This window comes from Pogoniulus pusillus, chromosome 10 (genome assembly GCF_015220805.1).
Source record: "Pogoniulus pusillus isolate bPogPus1 chromosome 10, bPogPus1.pri, whole genome shotgun sequence".
NCBI lineage: Eukaryota > Metazoa > Chordata > Aves > Piciformes > Lybiidae > Pogoniulus > Pogoniulus pusillus.
The window spans coordinates 35273845-35294727 of NC_087273.1; the positions used below are offsets into that span (position 1 = coordinate 35273845).

General features: G+C 45.5%; 1 protein-coding gene across 1 annotated transcript in view; it reads right to left on the minus strand.

The window, feature by feature from the left end:
- The window catches only part of PIEZO2 (piezo type mechanosensitive ion channel component 2), a 375190-nt gene that overhangs the window by 16582 nt on the left and 337725 nt on the right, over nucleotides 1-20883 (minus strand). The window contains exons 40-48 of the mRNA XM_064150231.1: nucleotides 16976-17365; nucleotides 14339-14597; nucleotides 13686-13868; nucleotides 12420-12672; nucleotides 10235-10367; nucleotides 8979-9126; nucleotides 8653-8867; nucleotides 6477-6635; nucleotides 4153-4300 (exon numbers count right to left, since the gene is read on the minus strand). Of these exons, the coding sequence (XP_064006301.1) occupies nucleotides 4153-4300; nucleotides 6477-6635; nucleotides 8653-8867; nucleotides 8979-9126; nucleotides 10235-10367; nucleotides 12420-12672; nucleotides 13686-13868; nucleotides 14339-14597; nucleotides 16976-17365 (1888 nt within the window). The remainder of the gene's footprint in view (nucleotides 1-4152; nucleotides 4301-6476; nucleotides 6636-8652; nucleotides 8868-8978; nucleotides 9127-10234; nucleotides 10368-12419; nucleotides 12673-13685; nucleotides 13869-14338; nucleotides 14598-16975; nucleotides 17366-20883) is intronic.

The window sequence follows — 20883 nt, forward strand, 5'->3', positions numbered from 1 at the left end:
AAGCAAACAGAACATGGTAATGTCTCTTCTGTTCGAGGTATGCTTGGTATGATGTGCTGGGTGAACATACAGTCATACAATCACAGGATGGTAGGTGTTGGGAGGGAGCTCTGGAGGTCATCTTTAGCCCACTCTGCTAAAGCAGGATCACCCACAGCAGACTGCCCAGGATTGCAATGTCCAGGTGGGCTTTCAAAGTGTCAAGACAAGGAGACTCCACAACCCCTCTGGTCAGTCTATTTCAGTGCTGTCTCATTCTCAAGTAAATGAGTTTCTACAGATTTTTCCTTAAGTTCAAGTCAAAATATTAATGATCTTAATGCTCCCCATCTCCTGTGGTAATTTTCTACCCACTGTCAGCCCAGGCATTCTGAGTTGTTTGGGGCTTTTATTAGCTAAAGCTGCACGGGGACTGAATTTCTGGTGCCAACACAGAGAAGTGCAAAATGAACCCATATCAAGTGTGTCTGGTGAGAAAAGAATTGTAAACTTCTGTGGTTCTAAACCTTCAAAACCGTAAATTGGGGGAAATTGGGTAGGATAAATTGATTTTTTTTATCTGAAGGAATGCAAATACGAACCCACAGGAACAAACATTCACAGCAGCACAATAATTTGTTTAGAAATGGTATTTGGGAGTGACCCATGTTCTTGCATTTATCCTTCCAAAAAGTTTTATCTCAAAGCTTTTATCTCAAAGGAGGCAGAATTCCTCTCCTACAGACTGAAATGCTGCACATTGTGTTTCAGAAGGAGGGAAAAAATGTAGTTTGCCATGGACAGCCAGTAGGACTGCCTGAAAAAAATTCATTGCCTCCACATTTGTTTCACTCCTCACACAGAGTGTTTCTGCATTGTTCACAGGCTTAACCTGACCTGCTCCTGGTGAATCCCACCCCAACTGCATCTGAATAATGTTTGAAGTTTTGTTTCTGTTGCTGAAGTCTTGATGCTGCTGATGCAGCATCCTTCCCTCTTCTAGCTTCTGAGACCAAAAGTGGCTTTGCTGTTGTCCTTCTCTTTTCAAAGCATATCACATAACACAGAATGAAGTCACAGGCTGGTGGGGCTTGGAAGGGATCTTTAGAGATCTAGTCCAACACTCCTGCTAAAGAAGGATCAGACACAGCAGGTCACCCAGGATCAAAATATCCATGTAGGAATTCAAAGTCCAGTGAAGGAGACTCCACAACATCTCTGGGCAGCCTGCTCCAGGGCTCCAGCACTCCCACAGGGAAGTTTTTCCTTATGCTGAGTTGAAACCTTCTGCATTGCACTTAGTGCCCATTTTCCCTTTCTTATCACTGGACACCACTGAATGGAGCCTGGCCCCACCCTTTTGTCCCCCAGCTTTTAGATATTAATAGGCATTGATAAGATCCCTTCTCAGTCTGCTCTTCTCCATGCTAAACAACTTCAGGTCTCTTAGCCTTTCTTCATCAGAGAGATGCTCCAGTCCCCTCAGCATCTTCCTAGCTTCCAGTAGCTCTTTGTTTCTTGTGAACTGGGGAGCCCAGATCTGGACCCAGTACTCCAGTTGTGGCCTCCAGCTAGGACAAAGCAGATGGGGAAGGCTGCTCTGCCTTGTCCATAATTCACATCCTGTCTTATTAACCTCATGACTGAATATTTTAATAGCTTCACCATCCTGTAAAATGCATTCAGCATCCTGTAAATGACATCACTGTGGCTTATTTTGGTGTATTCTCCTACAGGACTTAACTCCACACAGAGCTTTAAACCTCTGAGCTTCATACACTGCACAGGCAAAATATGGATGCGCTGTTGTGCTAGTCTGAACCCAGACCATCACAACTGTACTGTGCTGCACCTCAAGCACACACCAGGACTCTGGCTGTCAGGAAACTCTGCTTGGTTTGCAGCAGGAATCCATAAAGCCCTAGGAGAATATTCAGTGTGCAATACAATGCTATATTTAAATCCAATCAGTTACTTTTAAAAAGCAGTGTATTAAATCATTTATCTTGCACTACAGAATACTCTTTTCATTAAAAGAGCCTATCTAGATCACCAGGGATGCATTATTTTGTGTGTCTGAGATTGGTTCAGGCACTCCTAATAATGTTACAAAGCAGCTCAGAAAGCCTCTAGCAGACCAAGTACTTAGGCAGTCCACTCTGTGTGAGAGAGGGACAGAGAGAATCAAAGTCCCTTGAACAACACTCATGGGCTGTTATTTTTCTACATGACACACACACCCACACACACTCTCCAGCTTAGACCTGGACGTCTTCCTACCTCAGATCTATGCTACCCATGATGCAGAGTGATCCTGTGGTGGCATAAAAACAGGCAGTGAGATGGGCAATTAAAGTATCACAGAATCACAGAATGGCAGGGGCTGGAAGGGTCTTTGAAAGCTCATCCAGTCCAACTCCACTGCCAGTGCAGGATCACCTATACCAGATCACACAGAAATGCATCCAGGTGGGTTTTGACTACCTCCAGCGAGGGAGACTCCACAGCCCCCTGGGCAGCCTGTTCCAGTGTTTTGCCACCCTCACTGGGGAAAAAAAAATCCTCCTCGTGTTTCCATGGAACTTCCTATGCCTCATCTTCCACCTATTGCCCCTTGTCCTGTCATTAGGCATCACCCAGCAGAGCCTGGCGCCAGCCTCCTGGCACTCACCCTTTACATCTTTATAAACACTGATGAGGTCACCTCTCAGGCTCCTCTTCTCCAAGCAGCAGAGCCCCAGCTCCCTCAGGCTCTCCTCCTAAGAGAGATGTTCCATTTCTTTCATCATCTTTGTGGCCCTGTGCTGCACTCTCTCGAACAGTTCTATGTCCCTCTTGAACTGTGGGGGCCCAGAACTGGACACAGTACTCCAGATGCAGCCTCAGTAGAGCAGAGGGGCAGGAGAACATCTCTTGACCTACTAACCACAGCCCTTCTAGTACAGCCCAGATTGGCACTGGCCCTCCTGGCCACAAGTGCACATTGCTGGCTCATGGTCAACCTCCCATCAAGTTGGACTCCCGAATCCTTTTCTCTTTCACTACCTTCCAACAGGTCAGTCCTCAACCTATACTGACACCTGGGGTTGTTCTTTCCCAGGTGCAGGACTCTACACTTGCTGAATTTCATGAATTTCATTTCTTCCTGCCCAGCCTGTCCAGGTGTGGCTGAACAGCAGCACAGCCTTGTGGCATGGCAGCCACTCCACCCAGTTTGGTGTCTGGTGCAGCCATCAGACAGTGAAAGCAGAAGTGGGTTATTATTTCTCTGTCTCCTGAAGCCTCCGGTGACTCTCCACTCACAGCAGACATGAAAGTCATACAGCAAAAAAGCCCAAAAGCCTACACACAAGATTTGTGTGCACTTCAGCTCTGGGTTAATCTAAGTGACATACTTGGAAAGTAGCTGCTCTTAAGAGACAGGATTATAATAAAAGCAGAAACACGTCAGTAACACTCCAAAATGCAGCTGTTCCCTTGCAGAGCTCCAATTCTGACCGGCTGGGTCACTCTTAGAGGAATGCTTTAATTTCTTTCTCACCATTGGCAAAACAAGCAAGCATATGGTTGCAATCTTTGGAGAGGTTATAAGGGAGCCAGAAATTTGCAATTTAATTTCAGCTGAAGCTTAAAATGATTTAGAGAGGCTGACATTTCAGTCAGACAAATGGTGGGTTTATCTGGCCACTAGCTCAGTTGTGGATGTGCAGGGATGCTCCTGAGATAAAAGAGCCAGCTGAGCTCACTCTCTGGTGACACGAGCCAGGTGTCCCTGGGTCTTAGAGCACAGAGGCACAAGCTCTTCCTTCTCCTGAGCTTTCACTTCTGCTAGTTTCCCTGTTACTGCAGGTCACTCATTTGCCTGTTATGGGCAAAGAGACCCAGTGTGACTATCAGGACCTTCAACCCCAGTCTTGAAACTCAGGCATACAGTTAAGCTAGCAGCAGAGATGACAGTAATGGTGGAAAAATCAAGCACAACAAAGAAGCCATTCTGGCACTTGCAGTGACTGCCAACTAACAAAGCATCCAACAGCCTGACTATCTCTGGACATGAACACCAGGTTTATCTTCTAACAGACTGGCTTTATGATGGATTTCCCACTTTAGAGACTCCAGATTGTTTCTGCATGGAGAAGGGAGGCTTGGATCGCTCCTGTGGAGCTTCCTTACTTTTTCTGACTCTCTCCAGCACTTCAGGATGAATATATGAGCATAGATATCTTCAACACAGATCCAGCTGGAAAGACTGAGAGTGGTATCAGTCCAAACCCAGTCCATTACTGCTCTCAGCTCTGTCAAAAAGGGAACCAGGCGGAACCTAAAGGGAGACCACAGCAGGTAACTGGTCACAAATGGGGTAATAACATTAAATGAGCACAGTAAGTGTATATATGACAAGAGAGAGAATTGAGCCAAATGACAATGCAATGGGAGATTTTGGGAAGAGAAACACAATCACATCCTGCAATTGCACAGCTACTTTTGGGAGTGGTGTCTTTTTGCCACAGCTCATGTTTCTCTAGATCTCCCTATCAGGCTATAAACAAGCTGTTGCATCATTAAGTCCAGCAATTGTGATTGAAATATTGGTGGAATGGTACAAGAGAGACTGCCTTATGTTTCCAAATTCCAAAATGGAGTTGAGGAACACTCTTTTCACAGGCTGATGGGAATTTGTGTTTTATCTCCTTACACCAAGGGGTGCAGAGCTTCTTTGCAGTCCTCAGTTGCATATGGAATCACAGAATGATAGAATCATCCAGGTTGGAAGAGCCCTCCAAGCTCAGCCAGTCCAACCTAGCACCCAGCCCCATCCAGTCAACTAGACCATGGCACTAAGTGCCTGATCCAGGCTTTAGACACAGGATGTTAGGGGTTGGAAGGGATCCAAAGAGATCATCGAATCCAACCCCCCTGCCAGAGCAGGACAATCCTATCTAACACAGATCACAGAGGAACACATCCAGACAGGCCCGGAAAGTCTCCAGAGAAGGAGACTCCACAACCTCTCTGGGGAGCCTGTTCCAGTCCTCTGGGACCCTTACAGTAAATAAGTTTCCCCCTGTGTTGAGGTGGAACCTCTTTTGCTGCAACTTACATCCATTGTTCCTTGTTCTATCCCAGGGAGCAAGTGAGCAGAGCCTGTCCCCCACCTCCTGGCCAGCCTTCAGATACTTATAAACATTTCTCAAATCCCCTCTAAATCTTCTCTTCTCCACACTAAACAGCCCCAGGTACTTGAACACCTCCAGGGATGGTGATTCCAATGGGCTGTTATGACTCTGAATGAAGCAGCAGCAGAAGGTTGGATAAGAGGACACCCACATGCGTATAGCAGAGTTAGAAAGTGCATTATTCTCTTCACTAGTTCCACACTTTTCTATCTGGCCAGGTCACAAGGACTATTTCACATGTAAAAAGCTTTGGTCTGTATATTTTCCTACTGGAATGCAACAAGTCCCTACTGGAAATACTGGGAAAAGGCTGAAATTATGGCAAATTTCTGTGGCATGTGTTTGTTTTCAGCTGGCTTAGCCACAACATCAGCATAAGAGGAGAATAGAGTGTGCATCCTTCACCTCACTTCCCACACTGTGCCTCTTACTTGCACTAACATTCCTAACTCCAGAAGGGCTTTCAAGGTGCAGCACTTCTCAAAAGACATACCAAGGAAGCATGTTTGGATGCATAGCTCTGATTTCTCATGTGCATGGTCTTTCAGTTTAATCTTCTCACCTGCTGAGGTAGAGCCTGCAGACCTTCTCCAAAGATCACTTTGGGATTTGATGCCTTACTACTTTTTAGAACTGCAGAGCAAACCACAGAATCATAGAATCACAGAATGTTTAGGGTTGGAAGGCCCCTTCAAGGCCCATCTAGTTCAACCCCTGGAGTGTTTCCAGGGATGGGGCTTCTGCCATCTCTCTGGGCAACCTGGGCCAGTGTAGCACCATTCTCAGCATAAAAAAACCCCACCCTTCTCTCTAGTCCAAATCTCCCCTCTTTTAGTTTAAAACCATCATCCCCTGTCCTGCCAGAACAAGTCCTGCTAAAAAAGCTGTGCCCTTATTTCTTACAGGCATCTTTAAGTATTGAAAGGCTGCTATAAGGTCTCCTTGAGGCTTTCTCTTCTCCAGGATGAACAACCCCAACTGTCTCAGCCTATCACCTGTTTTCCAGCACTATGTGTAGCCCCCACCTCTGCCATCAGAGGTGATCTCCTAGAAATGTTAAGTCTGTCTCTTCCACAGGGGCCTGAGTAGCTGCCCAGTAGGGTCAGGCTTCAGGATTCTGATTCTTCTGGATTCTGATTTTGCTGAAATCTGCATTGTTGAAGTTGATTTATTTGTGTGGACTAGAGAGGACATATGACATATACAGTGTATGCTCTAGCAGAGTTTACTGCCAGCAGCCATAATTAACCCCAGCACCTCAGGATAACCAGAACTTTGCTTCATGTGAGACAGGAGGAGGGCAGTAGGGTCTGGACTTACCCTTGAAACAAGAACAGGTTGACATAGTTATAGCTTTTAGTGAGGAAGTTGCCGAGAACACGAGTTGGATATCCGCAGCGTATCTGATAGGCTGATAAGCCAAAATAAACACATTTCACAAAGTACCAGAGCTGGGCAACTGTGTTTTGGCTGAATTTCCTGTAATGGAAAAGGCAGATAAAGGGAAATGATGAGCTTTGTATCTCTGCACCACTAAATTAGCTTGAAGTGCTTTGTGCTCCTGGAAATTTCCCTTTCCTGTGATCCTATTAAAATTTCTTGGTTCTGACCCCACTGCAGGGCTAAAACAGAATCTGAAAGGCACTGGATAGGAAAAGATCTATAAACAACAGCTGTTGTCACCTCGGGGGCACAAAGGGAGAGAACAGGAATGGGTTTCCTAAATACTGAGGTCTGTGGGGCAGTGCCCTGCTGCCCAACAGAGGGCAGTCTGTCCTCAGTCCCCATGCTGACACATCTCTCTGTAAGCTCTGCTTCTCTTGGCTTTGCACAGGGCTGGTACCTAGGCTAAATCCAGGCAGCTTGAGTGACTGTGTTCCTGGGGGCACCTCCAAGGTCATGAACTGAATTCAAATTGGAGTAACCTCTGAAGATCACCTTTCCTCACCCTTCCCTGCTTGCATTCTATCTAATTACATCAAGTTGTAGAGGGATCTGTCCAGCTGAGTTTTGAGTATCTCTGAAGATGGAGGTCCCATAACTGCCTAGGAAACCTTGTCCAGTTTTCAACCACTGTCATGGTGAAAATATTTTTCTTCCTAAGTGAAATGTGCCTTTTCCCCCACTTGTGGCCTCTTGTCCTATTTGAAAAGGGCTCAGCCTCTTCTCAGTGCCCTCTTGATAGCTGAAGACAGCTCTTCAGTTTCTCTTCTCCAGATTTAAGTAACTCCCCTCAACCTCTCCTCACATGTTCTGTGCACCATCCCCCTGACCATCTTGGTGGACATGTGCCACTTCTGACTGCAATTCCACCGCGTGGTAGAATTGCAGGAGATGCCTCATGATGGACAAGATTTGTGAGCCAGACCTGATCCAACGTTTCCCATCGCATCCTGCAAAGATATTTTCTTTAAAACATTCTCAGAGGCTTCTAAGACTCAGCCTGACTCAGAAGAAATAGAGGAGGTTTCAGAGGTAGATGTGAGGTCATTAAATGTCATCAAAGCCCAGAAAAAGTCAATTCCCTCTCAAGGGAGCAAATCAAGCTGAAAGTTTCATATCGATTCTCAATGTGTAGCAGATGCACAATGAGGGAAAAAAAAAAGCATTTCCAGACCAAGTTGGGGCACAGTTCCTGCTGCCCTTAGGAGAAATAAAACTTCTGGGTTTGAGAAGAAATGAGACCTTTCAGTCTCTTTTTAACACTATTTGTCTGGTTTGGTGAGCACCTCCACATGAGCTGCTGAGCCACGTGGCAGGAGCAGGGGAGAACTTTTGCTCTTCAGAAGAGACACAGGCTTTAGACATTCCTCAGTCTGAAGAGATATAAATCCCCAGTTCACACATTCCAGGGACGTGCTAAATTATGTTACTCTGAGGGAGACATTTTTTTACTCATTCTTCTAAATCAGTTTGTAGAAGTCTTGGGAATGGGAACCCAATCAGAGGCCAGCATTGTCCCAGCTGAGGGCTCTAATCACTCTGTTACAGACAAGTTCTCTTTTACCTGCTTGTGTTTTGGCCCGAGTTAAGAATACATCTGTACATATATAATTAATCCCTCCTCAAAGTTATGTTGGCCACAGTTATTGCTGTGGAAAGGGACTCCAACATTTCTGCTTAGAAATGAGACCAAGAAGAAACTTGCTCATGATTCCACAGCTTAGCTAGAACCACCTCAAATAAAACCATAGGATCACAGGATGTCAGGGGCTGGAAGGGACCCAAAAAGATTATTGAGTCCAACCCCCCTGCCAGAGCAGAACCATACAATCCCCTCTCAATCTTCTCTTCTCCAGACTAAAAAGCTCTAGGTCCCTCAGCCTCTTATCAGGCAGTGCTCCAGTCCCCTCATCATCCTCGTAGCCCTCCACTGGATCTTCTCCAGCAGATCCCTGTCCCTCTTAAACTGGGGAGCCCAAAAGTGAACACAGTACTCAACAAAGTGGTAGAGCATCAGTATTCTACCCATATCATGTGATTACAAGGATTATACCTTTCTGTCACTCCAGGCAAGATAAAGAACATCCAGAAATGTATTCCAAAAACAAGGATGACCTGGAAGATGACCTTTCCCATGACAGTCTTTTTGAGGTACAGTGCTCTGTCTACCACCATGGTTCCAAACTGTATGAGCACCATCACCAAAAATGCCTCTGGGACCTGGTCCTCTGACAACGAAGAGGTAATATCTGCTGCTGCAGAGTGTTTCTGAAAGAGAAAATAGGGCAGTGGTGGAGGAAGGAGGACACTCACATGATATTTAGCATCTACAGCATATAAATCCAACTGAGGATTTACAGAGATGCCTCTGTGACATACCCCAAAAGCCCAAAATCCAAACACAATGATGATGAAGTCCACTGTGTCTGCGAGGAACATCAGCACGTAGACATCAGTCACTGCACTGTAGTCTGGGTGGATAAGGTTGTAGAAGAACTGTCTGATGGGCACATACACCTGCAGAGTCCTGAAACAGCACAGACCACGGTGTCAGTCCACAGCACTGCAGCTTGCACAGATGGAGAGTGGCTGAAGGTGATAGGATTCATGTTTATAAAGATATCTAAGATTATCCTCTAAATAGATACCTAAATAGATACCTAATGGACATCTTCTAAATAGGTATCTAAATAGATATGTGAATAGATACCCAATAGATATCTAATGGACATCTTCTGAGTAGATATCTAAATAGATGTGTGAATAGATACCTAATAGATATCTAATGGACATCTTCTGAATAGATATCTAAATAGATATGTGAATAGATACCTAATAGATATCTAATGGATATCTTCCAAATAGATATCTAATAAGTATCTAAACAGATATGTAAACAGAGGTCTAACAGATATCTAATGGATATCTTCTAAGTAGACATCGAAATAGATATGTGAATAGATATCTAATAGATATGTTAATAGATATCTAATAAGATATGTGAATAGATATCTAATGGACATCTTCTGAATAGATACCCAGATATGTTAATGGATATCTAATGGACATCTTCCAAATAGGTATCTAATAGATATCTAAATAGATATGTGAATAGATACCTAATAGATACCTAATGAACATCTTCCAAATAGATATCTAAACAGATATGTAAATAGAGGTCTAATGGACAGCCTCCAAATGGATATCTAATAGATATCTAATTAGATATGTAAATAGATGTCTAGTAGATATCTAATGGACATCTTCTAAATAGATATCTAAGAATATCTCAAGAGTAGATACTCTGAGTCTCCACAGGGCTCTGCAGACACCAGTCTCTTGGCCTGATTGCTCCTAAACCACCATATTAGCTTTTGTTCAGTGGAAATACACACAGCCAACCATGTTCACACAGGATATTGAGCTTTGTTTATCAGGCAGATGCTCTTTGAGCATCTGCTTGTTTGTCTGACGGTCAGCTGGTGGGACTCAGAGTGAAAGCATCTGCATACAATGAACTGTGTATGTCACTATCCAGCCCCTTGAATTAACAGATGTCATATCCTGCTCTCTTTGGCTGCTCTGCTGCTTGGAACCCCCTGCCCCAGATCAAGACAACTCCTAGCATTGCTCACTTTTTAATTGTAAAGGCCTTGGCTTTGATCATTTGTTCTCGAAACTTCTCCATAAGAAGCTCTTTTCTGGACTTTTGCTTGATGCTTAACACGCTGCTTCCTTTCTGACTGCTGTTTCGTGTACTGGTACTTCCTGGGGAAAAACAGAGAGTTAAAGAGGAGCTAATTCCAAACAAACTTACCTACAAAAACTAGAAAGCAATGCATCTTGAGACTTCTATCCCATGTGAGAGTCCCACATTTCACAGATGATTTGAAATGAATTGTTTTGTTTGCTTTATTTCCCCAATATGATAAAACCTTGAGAGCATGGAGTAAAGGGTTAATAACTGGCAGACCAAAACTTGATTACTACGAAAAGGGAAGACCACTCATAAAGGCAAGCATTTGATTGATGCAGTCACCTCAATCAGTGACATAGATTTAGGTTAGAGTAAGCCCATTGCTTTTCACAAGACACAGAATAGTAAACATTGGAAGAGACATCTGGGGATCATCTATTCCAACCCTCCTGCTAAAGCAGGGTCATCTACAGCAGGTTGTCTGAGACTGCATCCAGGCAGGGTTTGAGTCTCTCAGAATCACAGAATTAACCAGGTTGGAAAAGACCTCTGAGATCATCAAGTCCAACCTATCACCTAACACCTTCTAATTAACTTAACCATGGCACTAAGTGCCTGATCCATTCTCCTCTTAAACACCTCCAGGGTGGCAGCCCATTCCAATGCCAATCACTCTTGCTGTGAAGAACTTTCTCCAACATACAGCTTAAACCTGCCTTGGTGCAGTTTGAGACTGTGTCCTCTTGTTCTGTCACTGGGTGCCTGGGAGAAGAGACCAACCCCACCTGGCTACAGCCTCCCTTCAGGTAATTGTAGACAGCAATAAGGTCACCCCTGAGCCTCCTCTTCTGCAGGCTGCACACCCCCAGCTCCCTCAGCCTCTCGTCACAGGGCTGTGTTCCAGGCCTCTCACCAGCCTTGGTGCCCTTCTCTGGACACGTCCAAGCACCTCAACATCTTTCTTAAATTGAGTGGCCCAGAACTGGACACAGTACTCAAGATGTGGCCTAACCAGTACTGAGTACAGGGGCAGAAGGATTTCTCTTCTCCCCCTAGCCACACCATTCCTGATACAGGCCAGGATGCTGTTTGCCTTCTTGGACACCTGGGCACACTACTGGCTTATGTTCAGTTGGTTGTCAGCTCGCAGGTCCCTCTCTGCCTGGCTGCTCTCCAGCCACTCTATCCCCAGCCTGTAGTGCTGCATGGGGTTGTTGTGGCCAAAGTGTAGAGCCTGACACTTGGGCTTGTTAAAACTCCTGGCACTGGACTGTGCCCATCTATCTAACCTGTCCAGGTCCAGAGAAGGAGACACTGCAACCTTTCTGGGCAGTCTGTTGCAGGGCTTGGTCATCCTCACAGGAAATAAGTTTTGCCTCATGTTCAGACGGAACATGTCAGTTTATGTCCAGTGCCCCTTGTTTTGTTGCTGGGCACCACTAAAAACCATCTGGCCTTATCATCTTGACATTGATAAGCATAGTTAAGATTCTCAGTCATCTCTCCAGGCTAAATAGCCCCAGGTCCCTGTTTCCTTGTACAAGAGATGCTCCAGTCCCCTCACAGCATCTTCATAGCCTCCACTGGGCTCTTCCTAGTAATTCATTGTCTCCTGAACTGTGGAGCCCAGAACTGGGCAGAGTGCCCCAGATGTAGCCTCACTAAGGCGGAGTAGAGAGGGAGGAGAACCTCCCTCTACCTGGGTCAGACAAGAGAGGGAATCTATTTCTATATACATAATCAAACCTTTTTCTCTCTTCAAGAATCACCAAATGTAGATATGAAAAATACATCTGCTTTGCATTGCCTCTACCCGGAGATTAGGCTGAACTAGAAATCCTGGGTCTGGGCCACACTGAGCATTCCTTTCCCAGCTTTTTGGATCATGTAATTTTAAAAACATAATGAATCACAAAGCATGGCTCTCCATTTGAACTTTAAGGAGGCTTGGAGTGTGTTCAATCACAAAGATACTTTGGTTCATATCCTATTCCCCTACTGAGGAGTAGCAGCATTCAGTAGCCTCTGGGATCTCCACAGTAACTGACACAAGGTTTCAGCAGGATGATCTTGTGGGAAATGAACATTTGCTCTTCAGATCTTAAAAATGCCATGATAGTTACCTCTCTTAGATCTGTGTGAGGAGAAGCTGGACCTGTGTGAAAGCTGCGATACACTGCTAGAGCTCTTCCTCCTGACGGCAGTCTGCTGCTCAGGGAAATGGACATGAATGGACTCCACTGAGGCAGCCAGATTGACAGATTTCAAAGAGGCAGAGGAGTCTCTCCTGCCTCCTGTCAGAGAAAGCTCATCATCAGTATCCTCTTTATTGCTGGAGCTGTCCCCTTTGTCATCTTCATCCCACAACCCGTGGCACTAGAGAAAAAAGAAGAGAACATTTCAGCCTTGTACCTCCATCACAGAAGTTATCACAGGCATTGCTAAGCTCAGTTATGGTTTCACAAAGGAGAAGACAAATTCTTTGTGCTGGGATATCATAGAATCATAGAATCAACAGGTTGGAAGAGACCTCCAAGATCAGCCAGTCCAACCTAGCACCCAGCCCTGGCCAATCAACTAGACCATGGCACTAAGTGCCTCAGCCAGGCTTTTCTTCAACACCTCCAGGGATGGTGACTCCACCACCTCCCTGGGCAGCCCATTCCAATGCCAATCACTCTCTCTGCCAACAACTTCCTCCTAACAGCCAGCCTAGACCTCCCCCAGCACAACTTGAGACTCTGTCCCCTTCTTCTGTTGCTGGGTGCCTGGCAGAAGAGATCAACTCCTACCTGGCTACAGCCTCCCTTCAGGTAGTTGTAGACAGCAATGAGCTCTGCCCTGAGCCTCCTCTTCTGCAGGCTGCACACCTCCAGCTCCCTCAGCCTCTCCTCACAGGGCTGTGCTCCAGGCCCCTCACCAGCTTCACTGCCCTTCTCTGGACACATTCCAGCACCTCAACACCTCTCTTCAATTGAGGAGCCCAGCACTGGACACAGCACTCAAGGTGTGGCCTGACCAGTGCTGAGTACGGGGGCAGAATAACCTCCCTTGTCCTACTGTCCACACTGTTCCTGATCCAGGCCAGGATGCCATTGTCATAGATTCAATCACAGCATTGCTTGGGTGAGAAAAGACCTCTAAGAACATCAAGTCCAAATGTCAACCCAGCACTAAACCATGCCCCTGATCACTGCAGCTACACAGCTTTCAAATTCCTGCGTGGATGGTGACTCCACCGCTTGGCTGGGCAGCCTGTGTGAGCAGGTGACAAGGACTTGACAACCCCTGCAGTGGAGAATTTCTTCCTAATATCCGAACGAGTGACTTTCCTACATCCCACAAGTGACTAGAAATACAAAATGAGAAAGAAAATGAACTCAGATTACCTTTAAAATGGACCTGTGGAAGAATAAGGCAAGGAGCTGAACAAGATCATAGTGCACGTAACCCTCTTTCTTCTCAATACCGATGATATTGGGTGGATGGTAAGGTTTATCTTTTGTGTAATCCACATATTTATTCCAAGGAAAGAAGCCAAACTGGAAGAAGTACTTGATGACAATGGCCACCTGTTCAGAAGCACAGCACACATGGGGTGTTTATAAGCATGGCAGATAGAACAGCCTGGTGACATTAAGAGGATTGGAATAGGATGACTTTGGCAGCTTTAGGAGGAGGCAAACAAGTCAATTCATTGCTACAGAGGAACAACACTTCCCATCTCCTCAGTAATGAAGTTGACGCTAAGCAACAGATGATGCTCAGTGGTACTTGAGATAGCACAAGCAGTGTGTAATGTTTGCAAATGATCTGTGCTTGTGCTAGCTGCTTTGTGCAGTGCCAGGAAAGAGATCGCTCACTGCAGTGAAGAAAAGCACAAAAGAGACCTTTTTATGCCACACACACTTCTGAGGGCTTTAGCAAATATTGGTATTAGTAGCAAGGCCCAAAAGATCCTCATCCTAGAGATCAAAACCAGAAAAGAGAACATTCAAATTTCACAACATTTCTGTTGTGAACTGCAAACCCAGCAGCCTACCTCAGTGTAGACAATGGCTGTCATCCAGAAACGTTTGCTTGGCCGAGGAACAGACAGCATGGCCCAAAGGAAGATAAGGATTGGAAGCACCAAGGTTATCATGGAGGCAGAGATCATGTGGTTGAGGATGATCACGAAATAGCAGACCATTTCTGAGCGGGCCACCAGTGTATTGTACAGGGCATAGATAAGAAGCAAGACTCGAGGCTGACCGACGTAGAACTTCTCCGACTCCTCCAGCTCGTCATCACGGAACATCCTGTGAGGAGCAGAGTACCCAGCGTGAAATGAAAACTACTTTCACAACAGCTGCTTTCTTCAATTGCTCCTATTTTTCCTTTTGGAAAGGTACAAAAACCTGCTGCTGAGTTCAATAAGGAAGGGGGGGGGGGAAGAAAACTGATGGGATTTGGTATTATAATGAAATTACCTGATACTAAGCTCAGAAAACAAGAATTTCAGGCAAAATAGCTAGAAGCACTGTTCTGCTGCTTTTGTGCTTACTCAGGCAGTCAGCCTGGCCCAAGAACTTCTACAAGAACCATCTTCCTAGAACTGCTCAACCAACCATGGTGCTGTGGTCCTGTCTGGGTTTTAATCTGCTTTATCAACACAAATGGGAGTTTGTACAACCTTGAGAGGTCAGTGAATCACAGAACTTTAGCGGTTGGAAGGGACCTCCAGAGATCATTGAGTCTAATCTGCCTGCCAAGGCTGGATCACCTAGGGCAGGCCACACAGGAACATGTCCAGGCAGGTTTGAAAAGTTTCCAAAGAAGGAGACTCCACAACCCCCCTGGGCAGCCTGTTCCAGTGCTCCATCACCCTCACTTGAAAGAAGTTTCTCCTCATGTTGAGCTGAAACCTTCTATGTTCCAGTTTGTAGCTGTTGCTCCTTGTCTCATTGCTGCTAACCAGCAAAAAGAGATTAACCCCATCCACTTGACACTCACCTCTCAGATATTTATAGACATGGACGAGATCTGCTCTCAGTCTTCTCTTCTCCAGACCGAACAGCCCCAGGGCTCTCAGTCTCTCTCTCTAGGGGAGATGCCCAAGTCCCCCACTCATCCTCGTGGCTTTCTGCTGGACTCTCCAGCAGGTCCCTGTCTCTCTTGAACTGGGGAGCCCAAAACCAGATACAGTATTCCTGATGTGGTATCACCAGAGCAGAGTAGAGGGGGAGAAGAACCTCCCTAGACCTGCTGGACACTTCTCCTGATGCACCCCAGGATGCCATTTGCTCTTGAGACGTGTATTATGAACAGTCCTCTGATGTTAGACTAAAACATAACAAATGCCCTGGAGCATTAGATGTGTTCCCCTTTACCTCACCTAAATATAGAAGGCAGCAAGAAATCATGGTTTGACTTTCACCTACACTCAACAATTCTCTGCTTTCCACACAGTGTACCCTGGCCTGAGAACAACCTGAGAAGAAATCTCACTGAAAAGCAAAAAAAGGCTATGGAAAACTAGAAGAAAAGACACTGCATTCCCCAAATCAGATTTCCAGGACTCTCTCTCTCCAGCTGCAGTTAGGCTAAAAGCTTTTATACAGTTTTGAGACATTGTCCTCACATTTGGGGGAAGCTCTCCTCTAGCTGAGTTAGGCTGGAAAGCAGAGGAAGAAGAGCAGTGGCACCAACTCCACCTCAAAGCTGGCTGTGGTGGAGGGGCAAAGGGCACATCATGTCCCTTAGGAAAGGACTTACATGGACGTGCTGGAGCGTGTCCAGAGAAGGGCCACGAGGAGGATCAGAGGGCTGGAGCACCCTGCTATGAGGACTGACTGAAAGAGTTGGGGCTGCTCAGTCTGGAGAAGAGGAGGCTCTGAGGTGACCTTCTTATGGCCTTCCAATATCTGAAGTGGGCCTACAAAAAAGCTGGGGAGGGACTTTTTAGGCTCTCAGGGAGTGACAGAACTGGGGGGAATGGAGCAAAGCTGGAGGTGGGGAGATTCAGACTGGACGTGAGGAGGAAGTTGTTCAGCATGAGAGTGGTGAGAGGCTGGAATGGGTTGCCCAGGGAGGTGGTTGAGGCCCCATCCCTGGAGGTGTTCAAAGCCAGGCTGGATGAGGCTGTGGGCAGCCTGATCTAGGGTAGGGTGTCCCTGCCCATGGCAGGGGGATTGGAACTAGATCTTTGTGGTCCCTTCCAACCATTCTGTGACTTCTGAAGGTGGCCTCTCCATGTAGCCCTCAGCTCCCACTGTCTGAAACAAAAACTCTGCCAAAGTTCAGAGCTTCCTTTACGGTAATCCAAACTAATTAAAGGAGAAACATTTTCCCAGATAGCCCTGGAGGAAACTTACTTGAAATCACAGCTGCCTGGAGGAGAGGAGCCCTGTCCACAAGGAATATTTAGAAAAGCCCTTGACCCCATGACAACTGCAACAGGGAAATCTGATGCTAATTGGAACAATTAGGGATGGTATCTGGGGAGAGAGTGGAGATTCTTTCCAACATGAATTTGAATCCTTGCAGAAATCTGTAATTAGAGCAACTGCACAGGAAATGAACTTCTTCCCTTAAATCAAACTTAGCCAAAGGTCTGTATCAGAAACTATAGGATAGTTCTGAGCCAAAAAAACCCAAAGCCATGAGACCAGCAGTTTCTCCCTGCTGGGGTCCTTACTTGTTCAGAAGCAGTTCGCTGGCAGTTAGCTCATGCGTCAGGGGAGGGAGGATCGTATCCAGTTTGTCCGTCCGACTGTCATCTGGGCTCACCATCATGAGGCTCTTACCAGCTGAGTCCTCTGGGGAGCCAAAGGGAAGGTGTTCAAAGCTGACAGCTTTGCTGTAGGAAGGTGGAGCTTCTGCGTTGCTGTCCACAGTGGAGTACAAGGGCACATCAGTATCGGGAGTGTACGCAGCTCCTTCTGAATCCAGGCTGTAATCTTCCATCTCCTCTTCCTCTGGCCGCGATACAGAATGAGCTCCTTCCTCCTCATGCTCCCCTTCTACCTCCTCAATGGTTTCTGTTGTTCCCTGACGAGAATAGAGCATGGTGACCTGTGTAGGTTCACTGTTGGGGATGGATGAAGAGAGAGAGAGTTGAGGCTTGCAAGGCTCACCAGTGAATGATTTGTCAATGTTAACTTCATTCATAGAACTGAGCAACCCCAATGCATTCCCAGGCCTTCAAAGTTCAGATAATACGGTAGAAAATAAATCATCATGATCTCCTTTTGAACAGATGGACCACCTGGGTCCATATTTTCCCTCAACAACACCCCAGTGAACCCAGTGATTCACATCAACAAAGGGCAAATTAATTTCACCATCAAGAGAATCTGCACTAACTTTCTGAAAGTAGTCCAAACACTTCCTGACCCGAACCAGGATCATGTCCCCTGTGAAGGATGGGCAGCCATGGGGTTCTTTCTATGCCTGGTGCTTTTAACATCCACCAGATAGGTGCTCTACAAGTGAAACATGAACTGAATGCACACAGCAGCCACAATTCCAAATACAAGAAGTCAGCTGCTAACATGGAGAAGTACAATCCAGGTGGCAAAACTGTCCCAGTGGTATCTTGCTTACCTTTAGGTTGCCCTATGTTCTTCAGTACAGTCTTCATCTTTACCATGCCTGCCTGTTTTTCTTCTCTGTGTACCTATTTTCTTTTTCACCTGTTCTTACTCGTTCTGTTCAGCTCTCTGCTTGTTCACCTTGCTTACTCTGTGCTTTGCATCTCCATAATCACTTCCTCTCTTAATTGTCTGAGCTGATGTCTCAGCTGGTGTCAATTCACCCAACTTCACAGCTCTAGACAGGAAGCTGAACATCATAACCCCCAAAATATTTTATTTGCTTTGCATTCATCCTTCTCATCCCTCAATTATTTTTTCTCCTCTCCCTTTGAACATCATTTTTCATCTCTTTATAATCTCCATTCTAGGCCTTCCCCATAGGTTGAGCAATAGACATCAACGCCTTGTCTTTTGCTGGCTGCATGTGCTTGTACCTCAACACAGGCAAAACCAGATCTGACATAGCTCCCCTGAAATGAATGGGGCCACATTTACACTTAAAGTATACCCTTTTAAAGACAACTGTCACTGGCCCTACCATCTCCTGCCAAACCCAAAAGTTAAGTTCTATTTCTTTTTGACACTGCTCCCAACTATATAATGGCTAGGTGAGAACACCTCATTACCCCCCCACAATAATACATATTTCTGTTCATCAACTAGAGCATGTAACTCTATTATATAGGATATGTGTTTTGATGATTCTTAGTGAGCACTGGGTTAAAAAGCACAGAAGTATAAAATCCCATCATTTCATAACTGCTTGGCACCAAAAATGTGGAAAGCACTTTAAATGCTGAAAAAAAGAATGATCAAATCTGCAGGAAAATTCCACATTGATGATATTTCTAATACTAGCTGAAACAGTTTCCCAATGCCATATAAAACCCTGGGCTTTACCTGCTTAAAAAAATACAATTGAGTGAATGGCTCTGAATACTTCTTTCTTGCAGTGTATTAATGTTAATATTAATCAATATCTTTTCAGAACTGTTTCCCCTGTCTTAATTCCCACACCTCACAGCCTGCAAATGAATGGTAATCACAAGAGAATCAGGAATCTTTCCTGTATGAGGAAATCTCAAAACTGAGAGAGCAAGGCCAATGTGCTTGCCTATCTTTGTTGCTAACATTAGACATCTGAGTTCATATTTAGCATAACTGATTAGCTGAGGAACTTCCCTTCCAGCTGAAGTTTCATAGGAATAGCCATCAGCTTGCTAAGGCTAAAGATCAGACTTTATTTTGAGCTGAATAAAGGCAGAGTTCTGCCAGTGCACTGTGGTGGGAGATCTTTCAAAAACACATGAACTAAGGATGAAAACAAAGAAACAAAAGAATAAGAAGTGAAACAACACATGAGCTCTAGATTAACTCTGCTGGTTTGAGCCTAGCTGGGATATTTTGGTGAGAACAATTAGATTATAGGCTGTGAAAAGCGAACAGTGGTGATGCTTACTGCACTCATTGGCTTGCTGAGATGTATAAGAACATGAACATAAATATAGATAAGGGAGTCTCTCTGTCTCTGGGGCTGCAGGAACTTTTCTCTCTGTCTGTGTGACTAATCCTTCTGCTTCCTAACCCCCCTGGCCGACCCTCCACACTCAGCTTTGAACAGAAGGCAAAGTCTGGGGTAAGGTAGAGGGGTGAGAAGGTGGAAGGGTAGTTGGGAGCCCCTCCTGGGGACTCTGGTTTCTGGGAGGGCTGCTGTGTTTCTCTACTACCTTTTTAAGGTGTGTATTTCTGTAACTATCTGCCTGTACATTGTGCCTAGCTGTAAATACAAAGCTTCATTCAATTTCCAGAGCTGGCTGAGTCTAGCCTGGGTGATTTTCTTATGTGTGGAGGGATGGTTAACACCCAAACCATCACAACCACCATGAAGAACAGAACCCAAACCCTAGATTTTCAAACCCTGACTTTCAAACCTTGACTTTCAAACCTTGACTTTGAACCTCAGAACCACATTGCCACGCCACAGAAGAGAGTAAAGCTTCCACGAACCATGCAAACCACCACAGATCTGCAGAAGGCAACTTCCTGTCCCCTGCGGGTCAAACACGATGGTATTGGGAAAATGAGTGAACAAAGCATGCATGAGGTAAGCACCTTGACACTATACTGCCACTGTCAGCTGATGAGGAGGACATATCCATGCTCTGCATTTTACGAAGCCTAGGTCGAGCGCGCTCACTTGTTTTAGGAACAGTGTCTGGTCCATCTAAATCATCAAGGGTGGACTGCCTTGAGAACAGCATGGTTGCTTCAGTGTAGCAGCTAGCAGCGCAAACAGTTACAAAGACAGTGTTAAACACACATGGTAGGCATCATGATACAACAGGCTTCAGTCAAGGAACACGCTCGCCATGCAGCACAACACTGACACAGAGTGAAGAGAGAAGATAAGGATTTGTTTGGCGTCACCATCTCAGCACCTCTCTACGCACAGGTTGTATCAGCGTAGGGGCTCTGGAAGGCTAACAACTTGTTTGAGTACCTCCTGGATAGCTTCCTTGATAGGAAATGCTTTTCAGGGGGCAGCAGCTTATGTATGCAAGGAGGGTTTGTTTTCTTTGTTTGCCCCTGAAATTTCCAAATTCCACCCAAATTGCTTTGGGAAGTGCCCTTCTCCGTACAAACTCTGTTTTATTAATGACACGCCGTGCCCAACCTTTTGACACAGCTACAAGCCAATTTCCTCAAAGAGCCCTTCAAACTGAGCAGGCTCTCACGTTCCACAAACAGAAAAAAGAGCTGTCAGACGTTGGCTAATCCTCTTTCCAAACCCAAGAGCCAAATGGGATGCGTTACTTAGCCAGTAGGTGCGTGCCAAATACAACCTGCTCTGCATGGGATGGGTTTTATTCTGATATTTAGTAGTAAGCCCTGATGATTTCCTTCCAGAAGATTTCATTTACTTCCACCCCAGCTTTAAAATGAGCTCAGGACTGGTAACATGCACATCTTGAAAGAACAGATATAATAAACCCTTATCTCCTTTCACTTA